Source organism: Typopeltis vanoorti, chromosome 14 (assembly GCF_054136105.1).
Source record: "Typopeltis vanoorti isolate ZY-2024b chromosome 14, IOZ_Tvanoo_1.0, whole genome shotgun sequence".
In the NCBI taxonomy this organism is placed as follows: Eukaryota; Metazoa; Arthropoda; class Arachnida; order Uropygi; family Thelyphonidae; genus Typopeltis; species Typopeltis vanoorti.
In genome coordinates, this window is record NC_143562.1 from 111,166,556 (window position 1) to 111,193,679 (window position 27,124).

A 27,124-nucleotide genomic window follows, 5' to 3' on the forward strand; every position below is an offset into this window, starting at 1 on the left:
CATAATCTGTTGTGATGTTCTTACAATTTTAGTAATATGACCCCTAAACCTAGAGTCTCTCTCTCTACCGTTACTCTCAGAACTTGCATATCTTCTACCTCCTTTAGAATTTCCACATAAATTGCAAGACCTTTGACTTTGCACTTTAAACTGATAACTCTACTTACTTGCTCACTTAAATAATCTGTTGAGATCCTGAAGAAAGGCCATGATATCTTCTCTCATAGTCCTCAACTTTGCATCATTGGCAGACAGCTCTCCAGTGAAGCTTGTGCCAATATCATGAACATACAATTTACACAACAATGGTCCCAAAACAGATCCTTGTGACACTTCACTAGTGACTTTATTCTTTTGAGATTCTCCTCCATTCCCAAAATTTCTTCTTTTTACCCTCTTATACCTATCTGACAGCCTATCAGCCATCAGTCTCACTAGTTTGTTATGAAATCCCATCTGTTTCATTTTAGCTACTAACTAAAGCTACTACTTTACTTTAGCTACTACTAACTTGTCATGTGGCAGTCTATCGTATTTCTTCATATCCAGTCTATCTTAAATTTTTCAAAGTGCCCTTTGAAAAATTTAAGTATACCACTGTATATGCATCTCACTCTTATCCAGTGAATTTGTCATCTTGTTGAAAAACATAGGTAGATTGTTAAAGCATGAGCTCTCCCTAACAAACCCATACTGACCATCATAGAGAATACTTCTGTTATCAACCCAGTTCTGAATCCTAGTCTTTGCAAACCTCTCTAACACCTTAACAACAACTCTAGACATGCAAGTTAATTAGATTGTTTTTCAGTTTAAAAATTCTGGACATTAATTTCCACATATTGTCAGTACAGTCATACCCCGAAGTTACGCGGTAGGTGGGACCAACAAAAAGCGCGTAAGTCGAATTCGCGTAACCCGGGTATAATTTTGCATACAAACATACAAAATATTAGTTAATTGGGACCAAAGGTTTACAAAAACACCTATATTTTTTTAAGAAATATAATCATAATTGTAGTTTTTTGTACATAAAAAAAAAGAAAGTTATAAGACTATTACACTTTTTTTTATAATCTTTGTCAAGTAGCTTTATTTTATCCTCCTACATGTTTCGCCAATCTTTTTCTATTGGCATCCTCAGGGAATACAAACTAATAAGCTAAAATGAAGGTTACAGACTAGGTTATAACTGATAATTCTAATTCATACAAAAAATTGGTATTGTGCGTGACAATGTGCGTGTCTCGTTAACGTGATTTATTCATTATGGCTCATTACGTAATTGTTATGAAAGTTCATTTCTTTGATGTTCATTTCAGTGAGTTGTTTGTAGATCGTTTTTTGCCAAATAAAATAGTTAGAAGTTAAACAGTGATTGAACAAAGTAGCGATGTTTTTTGGGAATAAGTTGTCTAAGATGTTGATGACTTCAAAATTGACCACTTTGTTCAATCACTGTTTAACTTCTAACTATTTTATTTGGCAAAAAACGATCTACAAACAACTCACTGGATTAGCTATGGGCAGCCCCCTATCACCTGCTTGTGCTGACTTATTCATGGAAGATCTAGAGATAAAAATCTTAACCCAGATCATTCCAAAACCGAAAATTTGGTACAGATGACATCTTTATCATTTGGGATCATACGAAAGAAGAACTAATGAATTACCTCAACCAAATCAATAGTTTCCACAATACCATCAAATTCACATTAGAAATGGAAAAAGATAAAAAACTGCCATTCCTTGACATTTTAATAAAGAAACAATCCAATAATAGTATCAACCTATCTGTATACCGAAAACCTACAAATACTGGACGTTACCTCCATTTCAACTCAGCTCATCACATAGCTCAGAAACTTAGCATTATCCATAGTCTCAAGAAAAGAGCTATACAGTATACGACAGACAAGGATGACCTACTAACAGAATTAACCACAATATCCAGAGAACTTTCTTTAAATGGTTACCCAAAAAGACTCTATAACAAGATTCTCTTTACTGATATACCACATCAACAACGTGATGACATCCAATACATCAGTACAATTACGATTCCTTTTGTCAGCAACCTTTCCAAAAAATTAGCTAACCTTTTAAAACCACATACGATCAGAGTGGCATTCAAACCAATCAACGCCATTCGGAAATTTTTAAGATCACTGAAAGATCCTCATCCATTCTACAAGTACTCTGGAGTATATAATATACTTTGCTCATGTGGTATTAGTTACGTAGGTCAGACCTCTAGAAGCTTTGAAACGAGAAAGAAAGAACACATAGGATATGTCAGAAATAATAGACAAGACATTTCAGGCCTTTCATGCCACTTTGCCTCTACTAACCATCATATTGAGTGGGATAAGAGCCTTATGCCATACATAGAAGATAACTACCATTCAAGAACCTTTAAAGAAGCAGCTACAGTCGCCCATAAAACTGAAAACCTAAACAAGAATCAAGGTCTAATTTTACCAGAAATTTGGAAAACTTTTATCAGATCATTAAACATTAAAGAAATGAACTTTCATAACAATTACGTAATGAGCCATAACGAATAAATCACGTTAACGAGACACGCACATTGTCACGCACAATACCAATTTTTTGTATGAATTAGAATTATCAGTTATAACCTAGTCTGTAACCTTCATTTTAGCTTACTAGTTTGTATTCCCTGAGGATGCCAATAGAAAAAGATTGGTGAAACATGTAGGAGGATAAAATAAAGCTACTTGACAAAGATTATAAAAAAAGTGTAATAGTCTTATGAATAATTGTCAAGAAAAAATTCAACACAAAAGAAAGTTATTTCGATGTCAATCGTTTCATAACATCTAATAGATTTGTCTGATGGCATAATGTCTTTTTCTTGTCACACAAAATTTCTTCATAGCAAACTAATGATTTTTTTATTCCTTACCTTGTGGCTACAATTCGTTCCTCATTGAAATCTCTGTCCCCCAAAATCTGTAAACCTTTCTTTTATGATTGTTCTTACTTTGGATTCCTGTAGATCAAACTCACAAATTTTCATTCCACCTTCAAAATCCTTAATAATGTTGAGTTTTGTTTCCAAAGTCTATGTTTTTCTTTTCTTGCTAGCTGTAGAAGAATTGGACTTGCTTCCTTTGGACGATGTTATTATTTTTTATGTGATAAAATTTTTTTCAAGAACATAACATTAAACAATCGCAAGGTTGGTAGACTATAAAAATCATGTATGAATGGAGACCGTGTGAAACACATCAGTGCTTGTTCACAGCATGTGCGACACTGGCGAATGCGACCAGCACTGGAAAGATACGACTAGTGGTGAGGTGTGAAGCGGGACTGGAATATGTACATATATAATTAAATAAATTTCGTGTGATGATACTGCATTCCCCCTTTTTTACAGGAGTTCACGGTACCATCTAGTCCCCACCCCCCAAATTTTATCCAGGCTTCGGAACCGGCATAGGCTGATGAATCATACCTATGGCTGGGTCAGTATTCCTGACTGTAATCCGTGTGTCCTCAGACCGGTTTGCCTGCTTGCAGGATGAAAAACACCAGATAAACTGGCGGGGAAAAACCCTGCTGTCCACGCCCAAGACTGGCTAACTTGGTTATGGCTGAGGAAGATCCTTAAGCTCCTCACATCATTGACAGGAATCGAACCTAGGACACTCCTTCCCCAGGCATATGATTGCGAAGCACAAAGCCACTAGGCTAACCATGCACACCATACATATATGAAACCGCGTAAGTCGGGGTATGACTGTATATGTTAGATTTTATTTCTTTCCCAATCCGATGGTAATTTAATAGTAAAATTATCTGATAACTTTACTCTACTAATATTATAAAAATGTCTAACTACAAGAAAAATGGAGTGCCAATTTTCAACTGATGACAATTTTCAACATTTGCGTGTTATGTGTTATGTGTTAATTTCATAATATGAAATTAACATAATCTAAGAATTATAAAATTCTTAGATTATGTGTTACTAGATATTGTATATAATGTAATTAGTTATACATAATCCCAAACATACAACCCCCCCCCACACACACATTTTTTTAATTTTTGATATATGATGAAGATGATATTCAGCTTGCAGAATCCCTATTACTCAGTGAAGGCCTCTCCTATATGCTGGAAGAGTGGGATGGGAGAGTGGATGCATTCATATGTATGAATATGTGAATTTCTGAAACAATCATGAACATCTATACTCATGGTGAGATTCGAACCCTCAGCATATTGGCTGGAGAATGGATACACTAACCACTTGGCCAACCAGCTGGCAATTTTACACACACACACACACACACACACATTCCACCCCCCATTTTTTATCATAAATGGTGAAAATTAAAATTATCATTTAGCAGGAATGTTGAGATAACCATAAAGTTTCACAGTTGCTATTAGATTCTGTATATTAACACATCATCTTATGGTAATGGATGTTTAAAACATTTAATTGTTCTGTGAACTATAATAGTGTTTTCTATTACACGTGCAGTTTTGATTAAGACTGGTTTGTAAACAAACATGCATAGCATCTTTTGAATGCAGCTTTACTTTTCCTAATACACACACACTCTGTTAGGACTGTTTCAGTCTCAGAAGATCTCAGTATGTTAAATTTAGTTTAATCCTTTATCCAAGTGTGAGCAAACAAAGTTTGCACCTGAAAGTATCTTCAGGACTGGGATAAGGTGGTACAACACCGGGAAACTCGTTGCAAAGGTGGAGCAAGCCAACATCACTCCTATCTCAGTATCTCCCATAATGCAAAATACATATCCTTGCAGATATATATAATATTATGCATTAAGGGAAGGGCCACTACCCAGGCTCCCTCTGAGGAGACCTCAATAAAGGTCGAAACTAGTCTGGGTAGTGGCCTTTCCCTTAATGCATAACATTATACATATCTGCAAGGAGATGTGTTTTGCATTATGGGAGATACTGAGATAGGAGTGATGTTAGCTTGCTCCACCTTTGCAACGAGTTGCCTGGTGTTGTACTACCTTACCCCAGTCCTGAAGATACTTTCAGGCGCAAACTTTGTTTGCGCACACTTGGATAAAGGATTAAACTAAATTTATTATAATCTAACCAAGTGAAAAATAAACTTTCAACATCATCAGTGTGTCTCTTTAAAAGACAACCTAGTTTCTTTTTCCTGGATGTTTATATCTTCTGAAGCTGGAACAGCCCTCTTACAGAACTGGTAGTCTTCTTCATATTTTTAGTAGTATTGAAATTAATTTTTCCTACGTTTTGTCAAATGATCATGCAAGCACAAGCATAGCCAACAAAAATTGTAAGTATAAACTTGAAATAGTCCATGTTTTTGGTCTAGTAGATTTATGATCTTTAATGGAAGGGATGCACAGAGAAGAAAGAAACACAGTGTTAAATAAAATAAGTACTTTTTTGATTTCTCTAATTTAAAACATTGAAAATTTTACTTTAGGGTTAAACAGTTTTTTCTGAAGGAAAAGGGGTACTCTCCTAACAGCCTCCAAAGGCAACCAGAAAGTCAAGTGGCATCTGATGTTGTTATGAAAGCATCCTTGACATATAATCCTCATCATTCTGAGGTAAGCATTTATTCATAATAATTTGAGTAGTTATGGTTTACTTTTACACTGAAGATTAATTATTTTAATAACTGAAGCTTCAGATTTGGATCACAATTTTTTACTTCAATGATTTTTTGCATTCTAATCTACTTCATCAGTGCAAGCAGAAAATTGGCATGTTGTGCCCTTTTGTTGGAAAGACTTACATTCAAATTCTGCTTAGGCTATATAGAATGTTTTCCAGACGCTTCTAACTTTTGCAGCCCCAGAGGTTGCAGATTTTCTCTCTCAAAAGCAGACATAGTGAGTAATGAAAATACACCTCGGCTGCTTCGAAATTAATTCAAACCAAAGCATTAACATCATTTTAGTCCTTTTTTTTTTATTTCCTATCTGTATGTTGCTTTAAATGATTTCAGAAATAAATTCTTTATACTGTACTGCTCCATGATATAGAATAATTTCGAAATCAAAGTGGTATATATTGAGATAACAAAGATGAAAAGAGTTAAATTTATATAAACGGAAATATCTCCATCAACTTCTGGTGCTTTATGCGTGCAATTAAATAGCTGCTTTATGGTATGTTATGTGATGTATAGCATAGACCCTTCTAACTTCTAGCTACAGTAACCAAAAATCAACAGCAGATACTAATTACCTACTTGAAATAACCCAGACCAACTGTCCTGTGTTCCAAATATAGAATAAATATTGGAAGAATATAAGATTTTTGAAAAGTAGTGACTAGCAACAGTGCTCAGATTTCCATAACTGATGAGTAGACAAGCTTTAGCTGGACATTCGATAACTTAGTAGTGTAAAAGTGACGTTCCATTGTATCTGTTTTATGTGGCTCTTTTACAAATTTATTTTATTTTTAAAAAAAAATTTTGGGAGAGCGAGAACAAAGAATGATACCTTTTGTGTTTTAAGGCTTAAATGATAAGAGAAACTCATGTTTTGGTTACTGTAGCATAGATAGCTACAGTAACCAAAAATCAACAGCAGATACTAATTACTTACTTGGAATAACCCAGACCAACTGTCCTGTGTCCCAAATATAGAATAAATATTGGAAAAATATAAGATTTTTGAAAAGTAATGACTAGCAACAGTGCTCAACTTGCCATAACTGCTGAATGAACAGCTTCAACTGGACGTTTGATAATTTAGTAGTGTAAAAGTGATGTTCCATTGTATCTGTTTTATGTGGCTCTGTTCTTCTTTATGTGATCTCCCTTCTTGTCCTTTCTATCCTCATGAAAAATGCTGTATCCTTCCATTTCTATTCCCGTTACGATATCGTCTTCATTCAACCACATTTCACTTATCCAATGATTTTAGGGTAACTAAACTCAATCAGTGAAACCGTTTTATCTCCCTTATTTCTGATACTTCTGGCATTTGTAAACAAACACAGCAGTTTTTTATGTCTATAATCAGTCCTATCCAAGCCACTTGTTACTTGTGATTTCCCCACTACACCTGCCGAGATATCTTTTTCACCACTTATCACATATATCTGCTCAGTCTCAACTTCATCACCCACATCGCAATATTATATTCTCCATCTTCATACACATTCACTGCCTCTTTCAACACTCTCCCAATGCCATGTCTCCCTGTCCTTCCGGGCATTCCTGTTCTCTCTCTGCTTCATTATGGCATATATTGAAAAACAAACAAAAAAAAGTATTTACTGCTAATATTTTACTATCATAACCTAAAAATTGATAAGAATAGTACTACAATTCCAGCTGGGTTTAAAGATTGAACAACTGTAATCCCTTGTTTAAGAGAAACAATGCTTTTACTTGTATGTTCTTTGCTATGTTGTTTTATGATGGTTATATTGGAATATTACTCCGAAAAAGAGCAATGACAAATTTAAGCAAGATCTTTAAAGATAAAGATATTAGCCTTACAACAAAAATCAGAATCGTGAAAGCAACGATATTCCCTGTGGTGCAGTATGGATGTGAAAGAAGGAAGATAGATGCATTTGAATTATGGATTTGGAGATGTGCTTACTAAGAATACCATGGACTGCAAAGCAAACCAATAAATCAGTGATAGACAGAATAAAGCCAGATTGCTCTCTTGAAGCTATGATCATCAAGCAAAAATTGTCATACTTCAGACATATTATGCAAGCAAATGACAATCTGGAGATGATGATGTTTGCTAAAGTTGATGGAAGCAGGAGAAGAGGAAGACCAAGAATTAGATGGATGGATGGAGTTAAAGAAGCAACTTGAGTGCACATTGAGGTTCTGAAAGATATGGTCAGGGACAGATCGGAATAGAGAGTGTATGTTCGTGGAGTCGCCAGGAGTCGGAAACGACTCTATGGATCATAACACACACGCACATATTCGAAAGACAGATAAGATAGATAACAGAGACTCATGCAGTTTACTGAAAGTAAAGAATAATTTTTTGTAAAATATTTGGGCAGCATTCGTATTCCTTGTTATAATGTTTCAAAAAGGAAGACCGGTCAACTTTATATTCATTGTGTAGAATTTATGGAAGCAGGACACTCGTGTTAGAGTAATTACTTCACTTACAATTAAGTAAATAACATTCGATGTTTCCACCTCTGTATTAAGGTCATATGCACAGGACTCAAGCTACATGATACTAAAGTAAGCTAAATCTAAATGCTTTGTTAATCATTTACACTAGCACTGACCTCTGGTGAAAAAAAAAATTGCTTAAATATATAAAATATATAAAATAAAAAATTACTTAATTAACATAAATAAAATAACTTTTATATTCATAATAAGTATAATAATATACAGGTGATTAAAAAAAATTACAGTGGAACTACATCACACACATCTGTAATGTCCTCTTCTTTTAAGGTTTTCTTGTGTTGAGGTTCTTACCATCATATTCTGAATCGATTGTAGATGAGTCCTCCAGATTTTTGTAATTACTAATCCATCATTCTTGTTGAGATTAGAATGATGTTTCACCATCTCACAAGCCTCCTTGATTTTCTTTCAAACCAGGTTTTGGTGCAGTGTAGAAACTTGGTGCCTTTCCAGTTGATTCTGTAACATCCTTTCTTTTAGTGTTACATGGTGATCAGCATTCATTTTAGAAATTATGAACTTTACAACCATGTTATAAATAACTCTTTTAATATTATTATTACTATTATTACGGGCAACACCAGGGAGTCATTAGACTCATCGAGGGAGGCCCCAAATCATTTTCATCACAGGTATTCGACATTCATACAGTATCTATCATACCTCGCCTTAAACTCATTCACCGTCACAGCATCCACCACAGACTCAGGGAGCGCATTCCACTCATTCACTACTCTAAAAGTAAAGAACCCAGCTCTAACACCTTTACTAACCACACTTTTGCCCAGTTTCCATGGATGTCCCCTAGTCCTCCCACAACCAGCCCTGTTCTCAAAAATATCTTCTGAATTAATTTTATAGAAACCCTTCAGTAATTTGAATGTCTCAATCATATCTCCCCTCCTCCGCCTATCAACCAATTTTTGCAACTCACAAATCCTCAACCTGTTCTCATACGGTTCATTCCACAGACCTGCTATCATCTTGGTCACTTGTCTCTGGATCCTCTCCACCTCCTCCCCATCAAGAAGAAACCTAGGTGACCAAATCTGGGCACAGTAGTCGAGATGAGGTCTTATCAAGGCTCAATACAGAGGAACAATAACCTGCTTGTCTCTGCTTGTCAACGTATTCTTCAGCAACCAAGTGATTTGATGAGCTGATTTGGCCACTTTTGCAATGTGTCCCCTAAATTTCAATTCCTTATCCACCAACACTCCTAAATCTCATGCCTCATCAATTTCCTGGAGCACGGTTCCACCAATGCAGTAAACTGCCTCCAATCTTTTCACACCAAAATGCATAACCTTACATTTTGCCACATTAAATTGACATCCATTCTCCCTAGTCCAGACTTCCACTCTATCCAAATCATCCTGCAAAATTTTGACGTCATCAGCATTCACTATTGCCCTACCAAACTTCGCATCATCTGCAAACAAATGAACTGTTCCTCTCAGATCCTTTCCTATATCATTTATGAACAAATTAAACAACAGCGTTCCAAGAACAGATCCTTGTGGTACACCACTGGTCACAGGCCGTCTTGTGGACTCTACTCCTGAGTAAACCACTCTCTGATATCTCTCCGTCAACCACCCTCCTATCCATCTCACCAACCCTATGTCCATTCCCATATGCTGCAATTTACTGATTAGAATTCCATGTGGTATCCTGTCAAAGGCCTTAGCAAGGTCCAGTAGAATCACTGTAAACCCATTACCCTTATCCAGTTCAGCCGTCACTGTGTTATAATACGTGAGCAAGTTACTGAGGCATGACCTACCCTTCACAAAACCATGCTGTCCCCGATACAGTATTCCATTTTCTTCTATCCAATCTTGTATTTTCCTCTTGACTATTTTCTCTAAGACCTTGATAATGATTCCTGTTATGCTGATTGGCCGGTAATTTTCAACAGCAGCCTTGGAACCACCTTTTTGCAGTGGAACTATTTTCCCCTCTTTCCACCCCCTTGGGACTGACCCAGTCCTTAGGCTCAAATTAAACAAAATGGTCAAGGGCACTGACAATTCTTTGGCCGCTTCACGTACGACACGAGCTGGTATACCATCCAATCCCACAGATGTATTGACATTGAGGTTCTGTAATAGACTAGTTACCTCTACTTCATTCATCACAATTCCAGTATAAGCTGTTGGTTCTTCCATTTCCGCAAAGTCACTACCTGGATGATATACTCTTGCAAAGTGCTCGCTCAGTAATTCCACAACATTGACTGATTCGGTTACCTCCCTACCCTCAGCATTTTTTAAGATCATTCTACCATGACCATTTTTCCTTTTACTTGCAACATATTGAAAAAACTGTTTGGGATTCTCTTTAGCTTGCATGGCCAATTTCCTTTCGTAATCTGCTTTTGCTTTTCTTACCACCCTTGTTACCATCCTGGCTTGAGCTTTATACTGTTCATGCACCTGATGGTCACCCTTCTCCTTAAATTCCCTCCACAATTGTTTCTTTTTTTGCAGTTCAAGCTTAATAGTGTTATTCATCCATTTAACCCCTACCTGATTTATTATTCGGACTCTTGGTATACAGTCAACCATTGCCTCCTGCAAACAGTTCTTAACCACCTCCCATGCCATGCACTATCAACATCCAGCCCTTGCAGTTTTACATGCCATGGCATTGAGCCAAGCACACACCTAAGCTTGTCATACTTACCAGCCCGGTAATTCCACATGTACCCTGTCTTAATTGTAAATTCGACTCCTTTAGCCACCTCCCAAGTCATGACCTTATGGTCACTCTCACCAATTGGTGGCAACATGGTCATATTCGTTACAGCTACATTCTCAGTTGCAATTACTAGGTCCAGCACTCTCTGCCCCCTGGTATTTTCCAATACATGTTGCCGTAGATAGTTATCCCTTAATAACTGCATAAAATCCAATTCCTTCCTCCCATGTGCCCTCTCCTCTTTCCAGTCAATGTTACCATAATTGAAATCACCCATAATAATTACCCTCCTTCCACTCATTTCTTCTATTTGCTTATGCATACTATCCCCACATCCACTCCATCACCCGGTCTATAGCAGCACCCAATTGTATATTTTGTTCTGCTAGATTCTATCACACACCAAACAGCCTCAAATGTGCTTTTTTCTCCATCCTGCAGTTCAACTTCTATACTCCTTGGCTGAAGCTCATCAGCTATCATCAATAACACTCCTCCCCCCTTTTTATTCACCCTGTCACTCCTGAACACGCTATACCCATGGCATTCAATCCCACTAGTTTTATCATCTTCTGTCAGCCATGTTTCACTAATACCGACAACCTGTGGCCTGGAAGTGCCAACCATGGCCAAAAACTCTTCCTTCTTGTTCCTAATACTTCTGGCATTAGTGTACATGAATCGCAGAAGCCCATTTGTCCCATCCCTACTTTGATGCCTTATACTAACTATCCCATTCTGATTTGTTGTCCGTCGTACTCGCCCAGGCATAATATACTCATTCATACACTTAACTGCCCCCCCTAAAGTCTGCATATCTACTCCCCCCTCTTAATAAATCTAGTTTCCCTGAGTCTGTACATCCACTTCCACATCATTCATCAACACTCTTTCAAGTCTCTGTACACCAACTCCATTCAAATGTAACCCATTCATCTTATATAAGTCCTTTCGCCCATCGAACTCATTCCACACATCCACAAATTCCACACCACTCTCCATGCGTAACCCACGCATAAAGTCATTGGCAATTTTGGCCCTCCTTCTAAACACTTTGCTGTCATACCGCGGTAAGATACTCACCATCCTAACTCTCTCACTCTTCTCTTTTGCTACCTCAAACAACTCCCTCACATCCTCTATCATTTCCATTTTGTCCTCTTTCAAATCATTCGTTCCTGCCACGATTATCATCTCTTTCACCCTCTGTTTTTGCAGTCGAACAGATTCGCTGACATCCTTTATGTTCGCACCCGGCTGGTACGACTTCGTTAAATTCTCAATTATTACGCCTCTTAATAGCGAATCCCCATACAGCACTCGCTCTTTCATTTAATTGATGTTTACGAACATTCTGTTATTTGCCGTCACAGACTTCCGCCGGTTATTTGTCGGTACGTTCAACACACATTTTTCCATACGCTCCAGTTGTCGTTTGGCTCTGTGTATCGCGCCATTCAAACGGGCAATTTCACTACTCGCATTTATCTCACCATTTTCATTATCGATCAAATCATCCATTCTTTCTGTGTTTCTACCTTCATTTACACTTTCAGCGACGCTCTCACACCTATCTGGCACTACCACGCAATTCTCTAGTACACCGCCATTTTCTACATTCTGACTACCGTTAACGATATCAGTCTCGATACACGAAACGTGCTTGAAGTCCTCCTTCTCTTTACACTTTCTACACATATTAACTCCACTATCACTTTCTAACCAGACTCCTACCCCTCTTCGCAAGGCATACATCTCACAGACAGCACATTGCATAAATTCGTTTACATCAAAACTCTTAAACAAACATGACGACCTGGCTGCCATTTTTTTCTTTATCGGTGCCATGTGTACGCTATCTTTTCTTAAAAATAATAATTAAAATAACAGAAAACATGCAAAAATTGCACAGACACACCAAGAAACAAAAAGCAAACAATACTACTTAAGATTCTAGTAAAATATCTAATGTTAACACAAAATAATACTGATCTTTTCAGGAGCTCTCGACAAACCGACAAACCCCCAAAATATCTCGATGTTTTGATCTTCATATCAAGATCATAATCTGGAGCATGTACAAATATACAGGAAAAACTATGTTACATTACATGCAGTAAGCTAGAGAAACAATGAATTGATCACAAGTTATTCTTCTGGCATGACCTCTAGTGGAAAAAAAAAATTCTTTATTAACTACATCAAGCTAAATTCTATTTATGATAACATGAATAAACATTCATTCATTGGTACTGAAAGAAAACTGTCTTACAGATAGTTTTCTTTCAGTACCAATGATGTCCTATTTTTAGCATTACAATGTTATTTTTGATTTAGGATCCTGGATTTTCTACAGTCCTGTTTATAGTTGCTCTTAGAGAGGAAGGTTCCGTGAGTCGAATATATGCCTTCCATATGTTTGGGATTTTTAGACCATTATTATTGTTCAGATTGGGGTGGTTGGTAATAATCTCACAGGCATCCTTAAATTTGTGTTCATACCATGTTTTGGTGTGATGTAGACAACTAGTGCTTTCCCAGTCATTTTTATGTAAGGTGTTCAGGGCATGATCAGAAAGGCCAGCTTCCTCATAATTATTATATTTATTGTGTTGTTTATGTTCTTTTTGTCTGATAGGAATTGTGCATCCTGTTTCTGCTATATATGGTATGTTACAGGTGCAATAAATACGGTATACTCCAGGGTGGCCAGCGGAGGGAGTGGGTCTTTGAATGAGTTGAGCAAGCTTTTTAATTTTGCAGGAGGTTTAAAGGTGGCTTTAAAGTCTGGTTTGTCTTTGTTTTTTATTGAAGTCTTGAAGAGAATTTTGTTAATATGGCTGTACCCCTTTTTTTGAAAAGTATTTCTGATAACTTTAAATTTGTCTTTCAGTGCCTGTTCACTGGAGCAGATCTTCAGAGCTCTGTTTTTTAGAGTATTAATGATGCCTAGTTTTTGTGTTGGGTACTGGTAGGAGTTTATGTGTATATATTGGCCATTATGTGTCGGTTTCCGGTAAACAGTGAAGGAAAGATTGCCAGAAGGAAGACGTGTGACCAGCGTATCTAGAAATGGAAGTGTGTTCTGTTTTTCGATCTCATTTGTGAACTGTATGCGTTTGTGTTGTTTGTTTAGGTGCACTAGACACTAAGGAATGTGTCTAGTGCCTGGCGGCCATGGGACCAGATCACGAAAATATCATCAACGCATATAAGCCAGAGTTGGGTTTTAAAGGAGAGGAATCTAAAGCAAGTTGCTCAAAATGTTCCATATAAAAGTTACCAATTGGGGGGGGGGGGGATAATGGCGAGCCCATGGCTGTGCCATCTTTTTGTAGGTTAGAAGGTGTTTTGCCATAAAAAATAACCAGAATGCAATACATGCGCAAAGAGCACCGTGATATCTGGAGGGAATTTGTTTTGTTAAAGAAGGATTGTGTCAGTGATTGGTCCCATGGCCGCCAGACACTAGACACATTCCTTAGAAACCTAAACAAACAACACAAACGCATACAGTTCACAATTGAGATTGAAAAACAGAACACACTTCCGTTTTTAGATACACTGGTCACAAGTTTTCCTTCTGGCAATCCTTCCACTGTTTACCGAGAATCGACACATAATGGCCAATATATACACATAAACTCCTACCACCACCCAACATAAAAACTAGGTGTCATTAATACTTTAAAAAACAGGGCTCTGAAGATCTGCTCCAGTGAACAGGCACTGAAAGACGAATTTAAAGTTATCAGCAATACTTTTCAAAAATATGGATACAGCCATTATAATAAAAAGGTTTAAATAACACCATTAACAAAATTCTCTACAAGACCTCAATAAAAAACAAAGACAAACCAGACTACAATAAAACTATAACCATTCCTTACATTAAAGGGACATCAGATAAAATAAACATAATACTACAAAAATACTACCTCAAAGCCACCTTTAAACCTCCTGCAAAATTAAAAAGCTTGCTCAACTCATTCAAAGACCCACTTCCTCTGCTGGCCCACCCTGGAGTATACCGTATTTATTGCACCTGTAATATACCATATATAGGAGAAACAGGATGCACAATTCCTATCAGACAAAAAGAACATAAACAACACATTAAATATAATAATTATGGTGAAGCTGGCCTTTCTGATCATGCCCTGAAACCTTACATAGAAATGACTGGGAAAGCACTAGTGGTCTGCATCACACCAAAACATGGTATGAACGCAAATTTAAGGAAGCCTGTGAGATTATTACCAACCACCCCAATGTGAACAATAATAATGGTCTAAAAATCCCAAACATATGGAAGGCATATATTCGACCCACGGAACCTTCCTCTCTAAGAGCAACTATAAACAGGACTGTAGAAAATCCAGGATCCTAAATCAAAAATAACAATTGTAATGCTAAAAATAGGATATCATTGGTACTGAAAGAAAACTATCTGTAAGAAAGAATGTTTATTCATGATATCATAAATAGAATTTAGCTTGATGTAGTTTATAAATAATTTTTTTTCCACTATAGGTCATACCAGTAGAATAACTTGTGATCAATTCATTGTTTCTTTAGCTTACTGTATGTTATTATTATTATTATTATTATTATTATTATTATTATTATTATTATTATTATTATTCATGCCTTCATGGAGTCAAAAGACTCAACGTGGGAGGTCCTTTCTAAGAAACACAAGTCTATCATACCACTCCTTAAATGCATTGACCGTTCTCGCTCTCACCACTCCATCAGGTAATGCATTCCATGGTTCAACCACCCTACATCCAAAGAAACCACTCCTCACCCTCTTTCTCACAGTTTCCTTTCGTAACTTCCAGGTGTTGTGTTGACTTCTCTCTAATATATGTACTTTTTAGTCTATCATACAAATACTAGTAAGACTCTTTCTCATCTATCACATGGTACCTCTGGATAACAAAGGAATTGCCTCAAGGTCGAGCCAATACCGGTGTATCAGAATTTCTGAGATCAACCTCTCATAAAACTCTAAGAAATTTATTTTTTGCTGCACCACTTAGGGCTCTTAGATTAAACAACTGTATCAATCAAGAGGCGATCTCTAGAATGTACTTAAGTGATACCTTAATCTTGCTGATGTGGCCTAAATCTCTACTTTCAAATTTCTCGCTTAGGTTCGTATTAAGTTTTTATAAGAGGTGCATCGGATTCCAAATTATAGACAATCTTAATTGGATTCAAAAACAAGGTTTATTGAACACTATAATTATATATACATACAGTACATGTTCTTTTAGTTCTCACTCTAAGAAAGTTCCTGGCAATTAGGTTACCATAAAATATTCTAACAACATACAAATATTCAAGCTGATTATTTTATATTAGCATTATCAATCCTATCAACAAATTAAGTATTCTAGCTAGGTACAATATTCATAGCAATAATTACTTTAAATCAGTTACAGTCAGACCACTCAAGATAGCATTAATGTCACAGTCAGACCACTCTAGATAGCATTAATGTTATTTGCAATTCGTTAGTAATATCAATCTTCACTCTGTGTTTTATCTTAACATTCTTTATGCACATATTATAAATCAATTCTGCAAGGAAGCAGTGAATTTATGATATTCATCTTTAGATCACTACAGTTCAGTTCTTTATAATACTATTAATGTTCTTCTTTCCACTGAATCACAACATATAATCTTTTCAAATCTGGCTAACAAAATTATTAAATTCTACTTATCTTGGAAGTTCATCACACTAATTGGTCCACAGGAAATTGTCTCTCCTTGATCGAATTTTCCATAGATTTGCTCTGCTGGCTTCAAGCACGCACGTGGCTCTCCGTGCTATCGGTGAACTTTCACGATCTCTGCATGATAAGCACGTAACCCTTCCTTCTGGGGATGGCTGGGCCTATTCTCACTCCACAGGACTACCGACTTCGAATTTCCGCCGATGGCTTGACCAAAACCTCCGGAGCGAATGCTGCCACCCATCTCCAGCTCATGACAATGAGAGACCAACACCAGGAGATCCGGAACAAAAAGCCTTGTTAGGAGGGTTCTTGACGCTTTTATTTTACCCTTCATCTCGGCGATTCTTGCACTCTACGATGTCCACCTAGCGCTTGGAAGTTTTTGTCACGTGGGTCAACGTCGCAGCGACCACCTTTCTCCCTTACCCTTCTCGTGCACCGTCAGTATGCAATCGCCAGGGGCAAACCGCTCCCCATGCATTACTGCTTCATGACATTTGGATTTACATCCCCTTTACAATTTTGTGCAAGTCATTCAACAACTCTTTATACTTATGGCTCTAACACATATTAATTATTTACACATTCATTGTTATTTACACAAACAAGTGAGTGATCTTTTCTTGAAATACTTGATAACTACTCTTTTACTTAAGTTTGAAACATTTGACATATTTACAAAACTGTATTATAACACTTAGAGACAAACGCATGTATTTATTTTACTTTTCATTGGTTTATGCTTGTAAAACTGTGATAAGATTGGAATTCCTAAATTCTCAACCTATCAGAATTTAACATATGGAATGCTCCTTGTCATGACTCCTTCCTGCTGTTCAACCAAGCGAAAGAACTCCCCAGTGTCAACCCTGTAACCACCTCTCAACAGTTTAAAAGTCTGAATCATATCACCCCTCCTTCTAACCACCAAACTCTGCTATCTGCACTCCCTCAGCTTATCCTCATAACTAACATTGTACTGTCCCGACACCATATTTGTTATCCGCCTTTGTACCCTTTCCACAGTTAATTTATCCCCTTCAAATCCAGATCTGAGAACAATAGTCTAATTGTAGTCTGATCAGGGTCTTATACAATGGAATGATAACCATTTTATCTCTGCAGGTCAGTGTCCTTCTCATTATTCCAGCAATCCTCTGTGTTACCTTCACAGTTTAAACTTTGCAATATGTCCCCTAAATTTCAGGTTTCTATCAATCATCAAACCCAGATCTCTTGTCTCTCCTACTTTCTCCAGTTTAACTCCTCCCATAGAGTATGCAATGTCCCAAACCTCAAGACCTTACATTTTGCTGCATTAAACCGACACCCCCCCATTCATATGCCCTTCTATCTAGCTTATTAAAATCATCTTGCAGGGTTACCACATCTGCACTATTAACCCTTCCCAGCTTCGCATCATCTGCAAAAAACTGAATATCCCCTTGCAATCCACAGACAATATCATTGATATAAAGGTTAAACAATATAGGTCAAAAGTACTGAACCCTGTGGAACCAAACTTGTAACCTTCTGCCTCTTTGATATTGCTCCACCATACACAACTCTATGATACCTATCAGACAGCCAATCTTGAATCCAGTTGACCAATCTGACATTCAGACTCGTGTGCTGCAACTTGAATATGAGCTTATCATGTGGCACCCTGTCAAATGCCTTCACTAAGTCTAACAAAATGGCAGTATATGCCTTTCCCTCACCTAATGCTCTTGTAACTTTATCATAAAAGACTTGCACATTGCTAAAACAAGGTGGAGTACTGCTTATCATAAGCAGTACTCCACCACCACGCTTTCCCTTCCTGTTATTATATCCTCTTCTGTCAACCACGTCTTGGTGATCCGAATAATCTTTGGCCAAGCTGATGCTATCATTGCCATCAATTCCTTTCCCTTATTCTGAATACTCCTGGTATTAGTATTAAGCATAAAAATGCCATTGTTTCTATACCCAGCATTAGCCCCCTCTAGACTGCACTGGGCTCAACGTTACCTGATGTCATTGCTCTTTTACCAAGTACCCATTCCCACAAGAAGCCACCCCTGCTACCATCCACACTGGGACACACTGACTCATTAAGAATAGCAGTCTCTCCAGGTGCCTACGTCCTTCCTCATTCAAATGCAGGTGGTCTCTCGCATACAATTCCTCTCTGCTCTCAAACGCATTCCAAGCATCCACATATTTGAATCCTCTCTTCTGATACATTCTTGCTATTATGCAATTAATATCACCACTCTTCTGTTCATCTTGACATTATCATATCTAGGCAACACACACACACACTGTCTTTCCTCTCTGTGTCTTCTTTCGTACAGCCTCAAGCAAGAGTCTCATATCTCTCGCTGCCCTATTTACACCACCACTCAAGTCATTTGTTCCCACCATCACAATCATCTCATCTACCCTTTCACCTCTCTTAATTGCCATAGCCTCGCTTTCTATCGTTCCTCCTGGCAAACACTCCTCACGCATCCTATCTTGAACACCATGGTTTATTGAGTCCCCATACATTACACCTCTTACCACCATATTCCTCGATTGCTCACATGCATCCCGAACTCTCTCTCTCTCTCTTGTAACAGTTTCTCTCTGTGCTCCCCTACTTACCTGCCTTCCTGACATCACTCTATCTCTAGTCCCTGTGCTCCCTTGCATTCCTCTCATTTCTTCTCTCCTGCTGTTTCCATTCTTTCCTCTTCTCTCATTCCTATATATCACACTCATTCCCTCTCTTCCACTTATCCTATTCTCACCTCTTCTATCATTCATACAACTCTCTCATTCCCTCTCTTCTACTGTTCCCATTCTCTCCTCTTCTATCACTCCCATAGCTCTCTCTCATTCCCTCTCTTATACTGTTCCCATTCTCTCTTCTTCTACCATTCCCATAACTCTCTCAATCCCTCTCCTCTCCTATTGTTTTTATTCTCTCCTCTTCTCTCATTCCCATAACTCTCTCTCAATCCTCCTCTGATTCACCTTATATTCGTCTCTTCCATTCACTTAATTTCATCTTTCACATCTCATCTCATTTCCCAGACATTTATCTGCTCTTTCAGCTCATCTATCTCTCTCTCTCTCTCTCTCTGTAAGTCAGCCACTCTTGTTTGCCATTCATCCTCCCAATTGAGACTATTTCCTAAAACTTCAGAATCATTCAACCTTTGCATACACCCCACCTTTATTATTTTATTCATTCTTCTCTCGCTCTCTATCATACCCAGCATCTCTCTACGTGGAGAATCTCCCTTCTCTGACTCAACGAGGTCAGTTATGGTCATTTTTAAATCACCAATTTCTCCCATTGCCTGCATTTTGCGCATATACGTTTTCCCCCTTCTTTCTCTTGCCACATATACAATCACCGGGACACATACATTCCGCAAGTCCTGTGCTACAAAATCCTGTATGATATCACACAAAATGGAGTCCTTAAATGAGGGGGACTTGACAATACGCCATTTGTAATTTTAACAGCCGCTGCCTCCATTATTTAAAATTGTGTCGCTAATTAGTGTCAAAAAATAAATGCTAAATAAGTATTAGGGAGTATAACTATAAGAAAAAATACAAATAATTTCAACAGAACATTTAAGTACACTAGATATAAATAAAGAAATAAAATGAAATGAAATAACTAAATGAAAACTTATTATTTAGTTTTATCTAGTGTTCTATCTGTTATTTCTGATATATTTCCCTGATGTATGGTACGGTTATGGCATTCTTTTAATCTTCTTTGCTTTTGACGGTATTATTGTGGAGGATCTTGTGGACTTTGTTAGAAGTTTTTTCACTTGGTTATACTATAAGTTAAAGATACCAAGAAATTATATTCTTGGTTTAATCCTTTATCCAAGTGTTAGCAAACAAAGTTTGCGCCTGAAGTATTTTCAGGACTGGGGCAACTCGTATATAGAAGCTAATAACTTCACATCACTTGCCTTAGTATACGCTAAGGCAAGTGATATCTTTTTATAAACGTTTGGCTAATAATTTCAGATTCCTTCTTCAGCACCTGCTTATTGGAGCAAATTATTAGAGATCTGTGTTTGAGGATGCTGATGACCCATAGTTCTCATGTTGGATGGTGGTTTTGGCCTGTGGATTTGCAGTAGACCCTAAAGGAAAGGCTGCCTAGGGAAGATACGTGACAAGTGTGTCTATAAAATCAGATTGAAAACAATAATTCTCTTCAAAAAGCACATGGAGTCTACACCATTACAATTAGCTGTAGCAATGGTGTTGACATTGGAAGAAAATACATTTATTTTTGAGCATTATTTTCATTCATGCATACTTGGTAGAGCAAATGGTTCCAAGCTTACAACATGTTTGTGAGCAGTTTGTTCGTCATTTCTGTAAGCATTCCCCAAGCAATAGTGTCGACATTGGAACCTTAATCGAGAGGTTCCAATGTGCCAGGAGTGTTCTGCTACAGTACAAAGAGCATTTGGGGGGGGGACTACAAACTCTTAATACAAACGAGAATCAAGGGCATGTGCTGGAGCAAGTGTTACAGTCTTGGAAATGCAGTCAATGCCGAAGCTGCAAAACTTGGAATAATAAGGCAGTCGCTACAGAGAATCCTTTAGGCGCTGGGTGCCGTTTTGTATGTCATTCAGGTTGGTCAGTGTTTAACAGCAATTGGTTATGCTGCACAGTGAGAATGTTGTGCATGCGTGCTAGCCAGTGTCTGGTTCTCAGATGAAGTGCATTTCCATCTAAGCAGGCATGTAAATAGACAAACCTACAGGTTTCTTGATTTCTTAAGACCTGAATTTGCCCAAGAGAAACCTCTTCACAGCTTGGTGTGCGGTTTCAGACCGTGGTATAATTGGGCTGTACTTCATTGAAGAGGGTGATTTAATCATGACCTTGAATATCAAATTCTGCATCAAGAATTTGTTGGTTCCATTCACCCAGGATTCACATAGGATGTGGCATGCAAAAAACATTCCATTTCATGCACAGGTATTCCAATAGGATGGAGCAACCTGTCACACTTCATGTAGTTCTAGAGCCTGTTTATCACAGTGCTTCCCCGGAGGCTCATTTCGAGGTTCACAGAATTCCCTTACCTTTCACATTCTACTGATCACTTGATGCGGTCATTTGGAGTAGGTTGAAGGAATGGGTGTCTCCCTCCCCCCTTTCTGACCTTGATGAACTAAGTGATAAAATTACATAATATGTCACAGCCTTTGTTCTTCAAGATGACAGAGAACCTTCACATGTGCTACGAAACCTGTCTTGAAGGACAAGGTGCCCATTTTAAGCATGTAATCTACCATCATTAATGCTTTATCATCATCATCATCAAAATGCTAATTATGGATATAGACCATATTGGTCTGTTCTGGTATCATTATCCATCTAATATAGTTATTTGAGGTCTACCCAGCCTTTGTTTAGGATATCGTGTGTTAGCCATTCGGTTTACATTTCTATCTATTTTTGTTTATAATTGTTTAGTTTTTCTTCTGCTGATTTTGTTTTTAGCTCTTTTAAAATATCTTTGTTGTTTTTTTTTAATCTAATAATGTGCATTTTGCAGTTCTCATAAATCTCATTTCACATGTTTTTATTCTTTGTTTATCTTATTTATTGCCCAAATTTCACTACCACATAATAATGTGGGCACTGCTAAAGTATTGTATATTTTAAAATGGAGTTATTTAATGTGTCGTTTGTGTTCGTCTTGTCTAATTGGGATAGTTCACCCTGTTTCCCCTATGTATGGTATGTTACATGTGCATTGTATTTTGTATACCGGTGTGGAAGAGGATTTTTAGAAGAACTGAGTAGGTGTCTTAACTTATTCAGGGGTTTAAAGGTGGTTTTAATGTTGTGTTTGCATAGTGTTCTATCTATTTTTTTCAGAAATTTCTCTAACATAAGAAATTTCTCTAACACAGAGAATAGTGGGAGATCAGGGGAGAACCAGAGGTCATACCTGGAAACTGTATAAAGAGGGTGTGAGTAGGGGAGTGAGAGGCAGGTTTTTTTCGCGCAGAGTTGTGAATGATTGGAATGCCTTGCCTGAGAGTGTGGTGTCTGCAAGGAGTTTGAATGTGTTTAAGACCCGGTATGATGAGATGTGTGTGAGATAAAAGGACCTCCTAGATGAGTCTTTGACTCCATGAGGTCTTGTTTAATAATAATAATAATAATAATAATAATAATAATAATAAATGGCAATTGCATTCCTGAAATCTTTTTTGTTCTTACTGATATCTTTGTGATCTTGTGAATAGTTTTTTTACTGTATCCATTTTTTATAAATGTTTGGTTGATGATCTTGTATTCCTGGTTTAGAGCTTGTTCATTAGAACAAATACTTTGAGCTCTGTGTTTAAAGGTGGTTATGACACCTAGTTTTTGTGTTGGGTGGTGGTAAGAATTTTGTGTATGTATTGGCCTCTGTGTGTAGGTTTGCAGTAAACTGAGAAGGAGAGACAGCCAGAGGTAAGACGTGTGTCTAGGAATGGAAGAGAGTTGTTTTTTTCCATTTCAGTGGTGAATTGAATATGTTTGTGTTGTTTGTTTAGGTGGCTAAGGAATGTATTTAGAGCTTTGCAGCCTTTGGGCCAAATGGCAAAAATATCGTCGACATATCTGAGCCAAATTTTGGGCTTTAGACATGCTGTCTCTAGAGCATGTTGCTCAAAGTCTTCCATATAAATTTGTGTCCCTGAATGTATAAATATGAATGTTGATCACCATGTAACCTAAAAAAGTTGTTTATTGACTGACGTATATTTACACTGGATTTCAAATCAGCACCTTCAGAGCACAATGCTTGTTACAGTACAAGTAACAATAAGTATAGAAAATATTTCAAACTGCAGTGGACAAAAGACCTAAAGTCTACTAATTTGGCACCCTCTATAAATACAGTTGTTTTAGTTTTGGGGTTATAGTTAATCTTAAGATGATTATCTCCCATATTTAACAATCGAATTTTATCATTTGATGATACAAAGACTGAGTTTGTTAGTTGCTGACCCTAACAACTGTACAAAATAGTGTCTTTATGATGATAAATTAAGTAAGTATTACAAGTTAAAACAAATTTAAAAAACTTACATAAACAGTTTGCGTAGTAACGGTCAAAGAATGTAGAGCCAGTGATATGTGCCACATGTCATCTGTTTTCTAACATTGCTTGGAAGCAATTGTTTAAAAAGCTGAACTTAGATATGTTGAGAAATCTAATTAATGACTTACAGAGATGAATCCTTAGTTTTTGCTGTGGTAGCCATGTGAGTGAATAGTAGGGGAGTCTTTAATTCATTTTGAAAGGAAATATTCTTTAAGATAGGACTTGGTGCTTTATTCCAATTGAGGACATGATTTTTGGTGAAGAATGATGCGCCTCTGTAGTGCAGTTGGAAGAACAATGGTACATTGCACCCTTCAATTGGAAAAGTCCTAAGCTCGAGTTTCGTCATGATGGGAGGAATCTTTATATGGACTTTTTCAATCAAAGGCGAGTTAGCCGATCTTATACGGAGGTAGCAGGGTTTTTTTCTCCTGGAAACTCAGATTTTTTCATCCTGCATACAGACAAATCAGCCCTTCAGAACACATGCAATTTACAGACAAAAAAATACTAGCTGCGATGGTGGTACTGGGAAGTAGATGGCACTGATGTAGATGATTGGTAGTAGAGGTTCGGTGGAGACAGAGAGTTGTACAATAGGTTTCCTCCCGCGATGAGTCTTCGGACTCCTTGGAGGTGTCACGAATAATAATAATAATAAAGTCCCGGTTTTCTTTCTTTTCTGTATGACACATCATTCAGATGTTCCTTCTTTCTTATTTCAACTTTCTGCAAGTCTGACTTATTTACGATAGATCACTAGAACATGGAAATCTGTTACCTGGCTGTTTATAGAAGGGATTATTCTCTTTTGGAGATTGAAAGAGGATTGACTTATAGGCAGCTTATAATTTTATGATTTTTGAGTTAAGCAATGATTTTGATGGAGAGATTTCTGATATGTGGATGTAAAAAGAGTCTCTAAAATGAATGTTGGGATTTCACTGTGGAGGAGGATCACAAAGTAGTATCTACTGGACAGTTCTTCTCGAATGCCCATTATGGACAAACTGGCTAAGAAGAAATGAAAGTTTTTTTTTTCTGTCCATCCTTGTTTTATAAAATGGAAACTCCTTGTTTTTTTGGGGGTATAAGTTTTTTGTGAAGAATGTTGAATAGATGAGATGAATCTATTGGCTGAGAAGAAATGGAATTTTTTTTTTTTTTTTCTGTCCATCTTTGCTTTATAAAATGGAAACTCCTTGTTTTTTTTTGGTGTAAATTATGCATGTTTTTTGTGAAGAATGTTGAATAGATGAGGCGTGAAGATAGCATCTAGTGTGGGTGTGCTTTCAGAGAATATCCACTTTTCCTTCCCAGTAAGTCCATAGCCTGCTTTTGCCTCCAAAAGACAGTAACTCCCCCCCCCCTTCTTTAAACATCTGAGTGTTTATAAAAGAAAACAAAAAAGAACATCAAGAAAGGGGAGTTTATCTTAATTACCAAAGAGCCACATTAAATATTCCGATTCTTTCATTAATAACTTGGCCCATTTTCTTCAGAAACTGTTGAATATTTCCATTTTGCCATCTGACATCCTTGTGTGTATACTCAATGGACAACGTTAGAGATAGTTACCTAATAGTGTTGGTCCTCCTCTATCACAAATAATGGCCTGTATACTCTCTGAGACATTGACTCCACCAGATGCCAGAGATAATTCCAGCCATGCCTGTTACAGCGTTGTCCACAACTGCACCTTAAATGTCGGTCCCCATTTACATTAAGATATCAGATCATGGATCTGATATCTCGCTCTACAGCATCACAGAGAGAGAGATTCGATCGGATTTAAATTCATGGACCTTGGGGGCCACTGAATGGTCCCAAGCTCAGATGAATGTTCATCTAGCCATGCCTGTGTAGTTGTGGCCCGATGGAGTAGTCCATTGTCCTGCTGAAGCAGACCATCAGCTGCAAAATGCACGAAGACCATGAAAGTGTGGTGATCAGCCAGCACATTCTGGTAGCTTGCAGCATTTAAGTACTTCTCTAGACGCACTAAAGGACCTAATGTGTCATATCAGAAAACTTCCCAAACCATCACAGATCTGACCTGGTGCTACAGGGCCATTGCCTCATTTTGGCAATGTCACACCCGTCAGCTCGGTACAACTGATAATAGGATTCATCAGACCACACATCTCTGGTCCACTCTGCAGCACTCCAGGTTTGGTGGTCCTGACACCAGGTGAGACACAATGCCAAATAATGAGCTGTCAACAGTGATACACTATTAGGGCATTAGCTCCCATAGCCCATGGTATGCAGGGTACATACACCGTACCGTTCACTCACTGATGATGCTTGGACCTCCGACATTGAAACTGGATGTGATTTGTGCTGCTGTTGCCCTGAGGTTGGTCTGTACAAGTCTGGACAGTCTACATTGAATCCAGTCATCAATGGCATGTAGTCAGCCACCACTCGCTTGCTGTGTGCTGGTACATCCATTGATGGTATACTTGTGGTAGATAGACCCTTGATATGGTTGCCCTCAAGAACCCTAGGGATTTTACCATTTGGGAGATAGAACGACCCATTTGTCTTGTGCCAATAATACATCCACAATAAAAGTATCTAAGATCACCCATTTACCCATGTTTGTCAATTGATTGCAAGTACACTGTTGAGAAGTCCCGATGTCTACCTATTTACCATCTGCATTTGGTTTGGGTACATTTCACTCTGCACGGAGAATGCCAGTGTCAGCTTCCCATCACCCTTATCTCCATTGAGTATAGTCTCTTTATACTAGTGTACCGGTAGACAAAGTATTGAGATGTTGCAAGACTATTAAACCACTGCTTTCAATCTGGTTTCTGTAATTAGAACAATTGTCTTTACAAACAACTTTTTGGCCTGGCAATGGGAAGTAACTTACTCCCTCTTTTGCAGATCTTTTCATGGAAAACTGATGAAAAGTCTCTTTCTTTAGTCAACCAGAAACCTTCCACTTGGTAGAGATATGTTGATGACATTTTTTTTGATTTGGTGGCATGTCTGATATTTATATATATCTAAATTCTCTCAACTATTCTACCCCAAAATTCAATTGACATTTGAATTGGAGAATTGGAGAATGAAGATAAATTCATGTTCTAATCTCAAAAACACCAGAAAACAGAATTTCACTGGACATATATTGAAAGTCTGCCCACAGTGGGTGCTATCTTCATGCTTCATCTCTTCATCATCCATCAAAAAATAAGCATTAAAGGCACACTTCCAGAAGGTACTGTTTTCTCATCCTCCTCCATAGCAGAATCGCAACGTCCATTATAGCGACTCTGTTGTTTTCAGTATACATTGGATATCTCTTCATCAAAGTTGCTGCCATAATCA

At 37.6% G+C, this 27,124-nt stretch overlaps 1 protein-coding gene across 3 annotated transcripts in view; it reads left to right on the plus strand.

Annotated features, from left to right (window-relative positions):
• LOC150099834 (leucine-rich repeat-containing protein 49-like) overlaps nt 1-27,124 on the plus strand; it is an 853,241-nt gene that overhangs the window by 805,764 nt on the left and 20,353 nt on the right. For all 3 annotated transcript variants that reach the window (XM_090403687.1, XM_090403689.1, XM_090403688.1), the window contains one exon: nt 5,483-5,609. In XM_090403687.1, the coding sequence (XP_090259813.1) occupies nt 5,483-5,609 (127 nt within the window). The remainder of the gene's footprint in view (nt 1-5,482; nt 5,610-27,124) is intronic.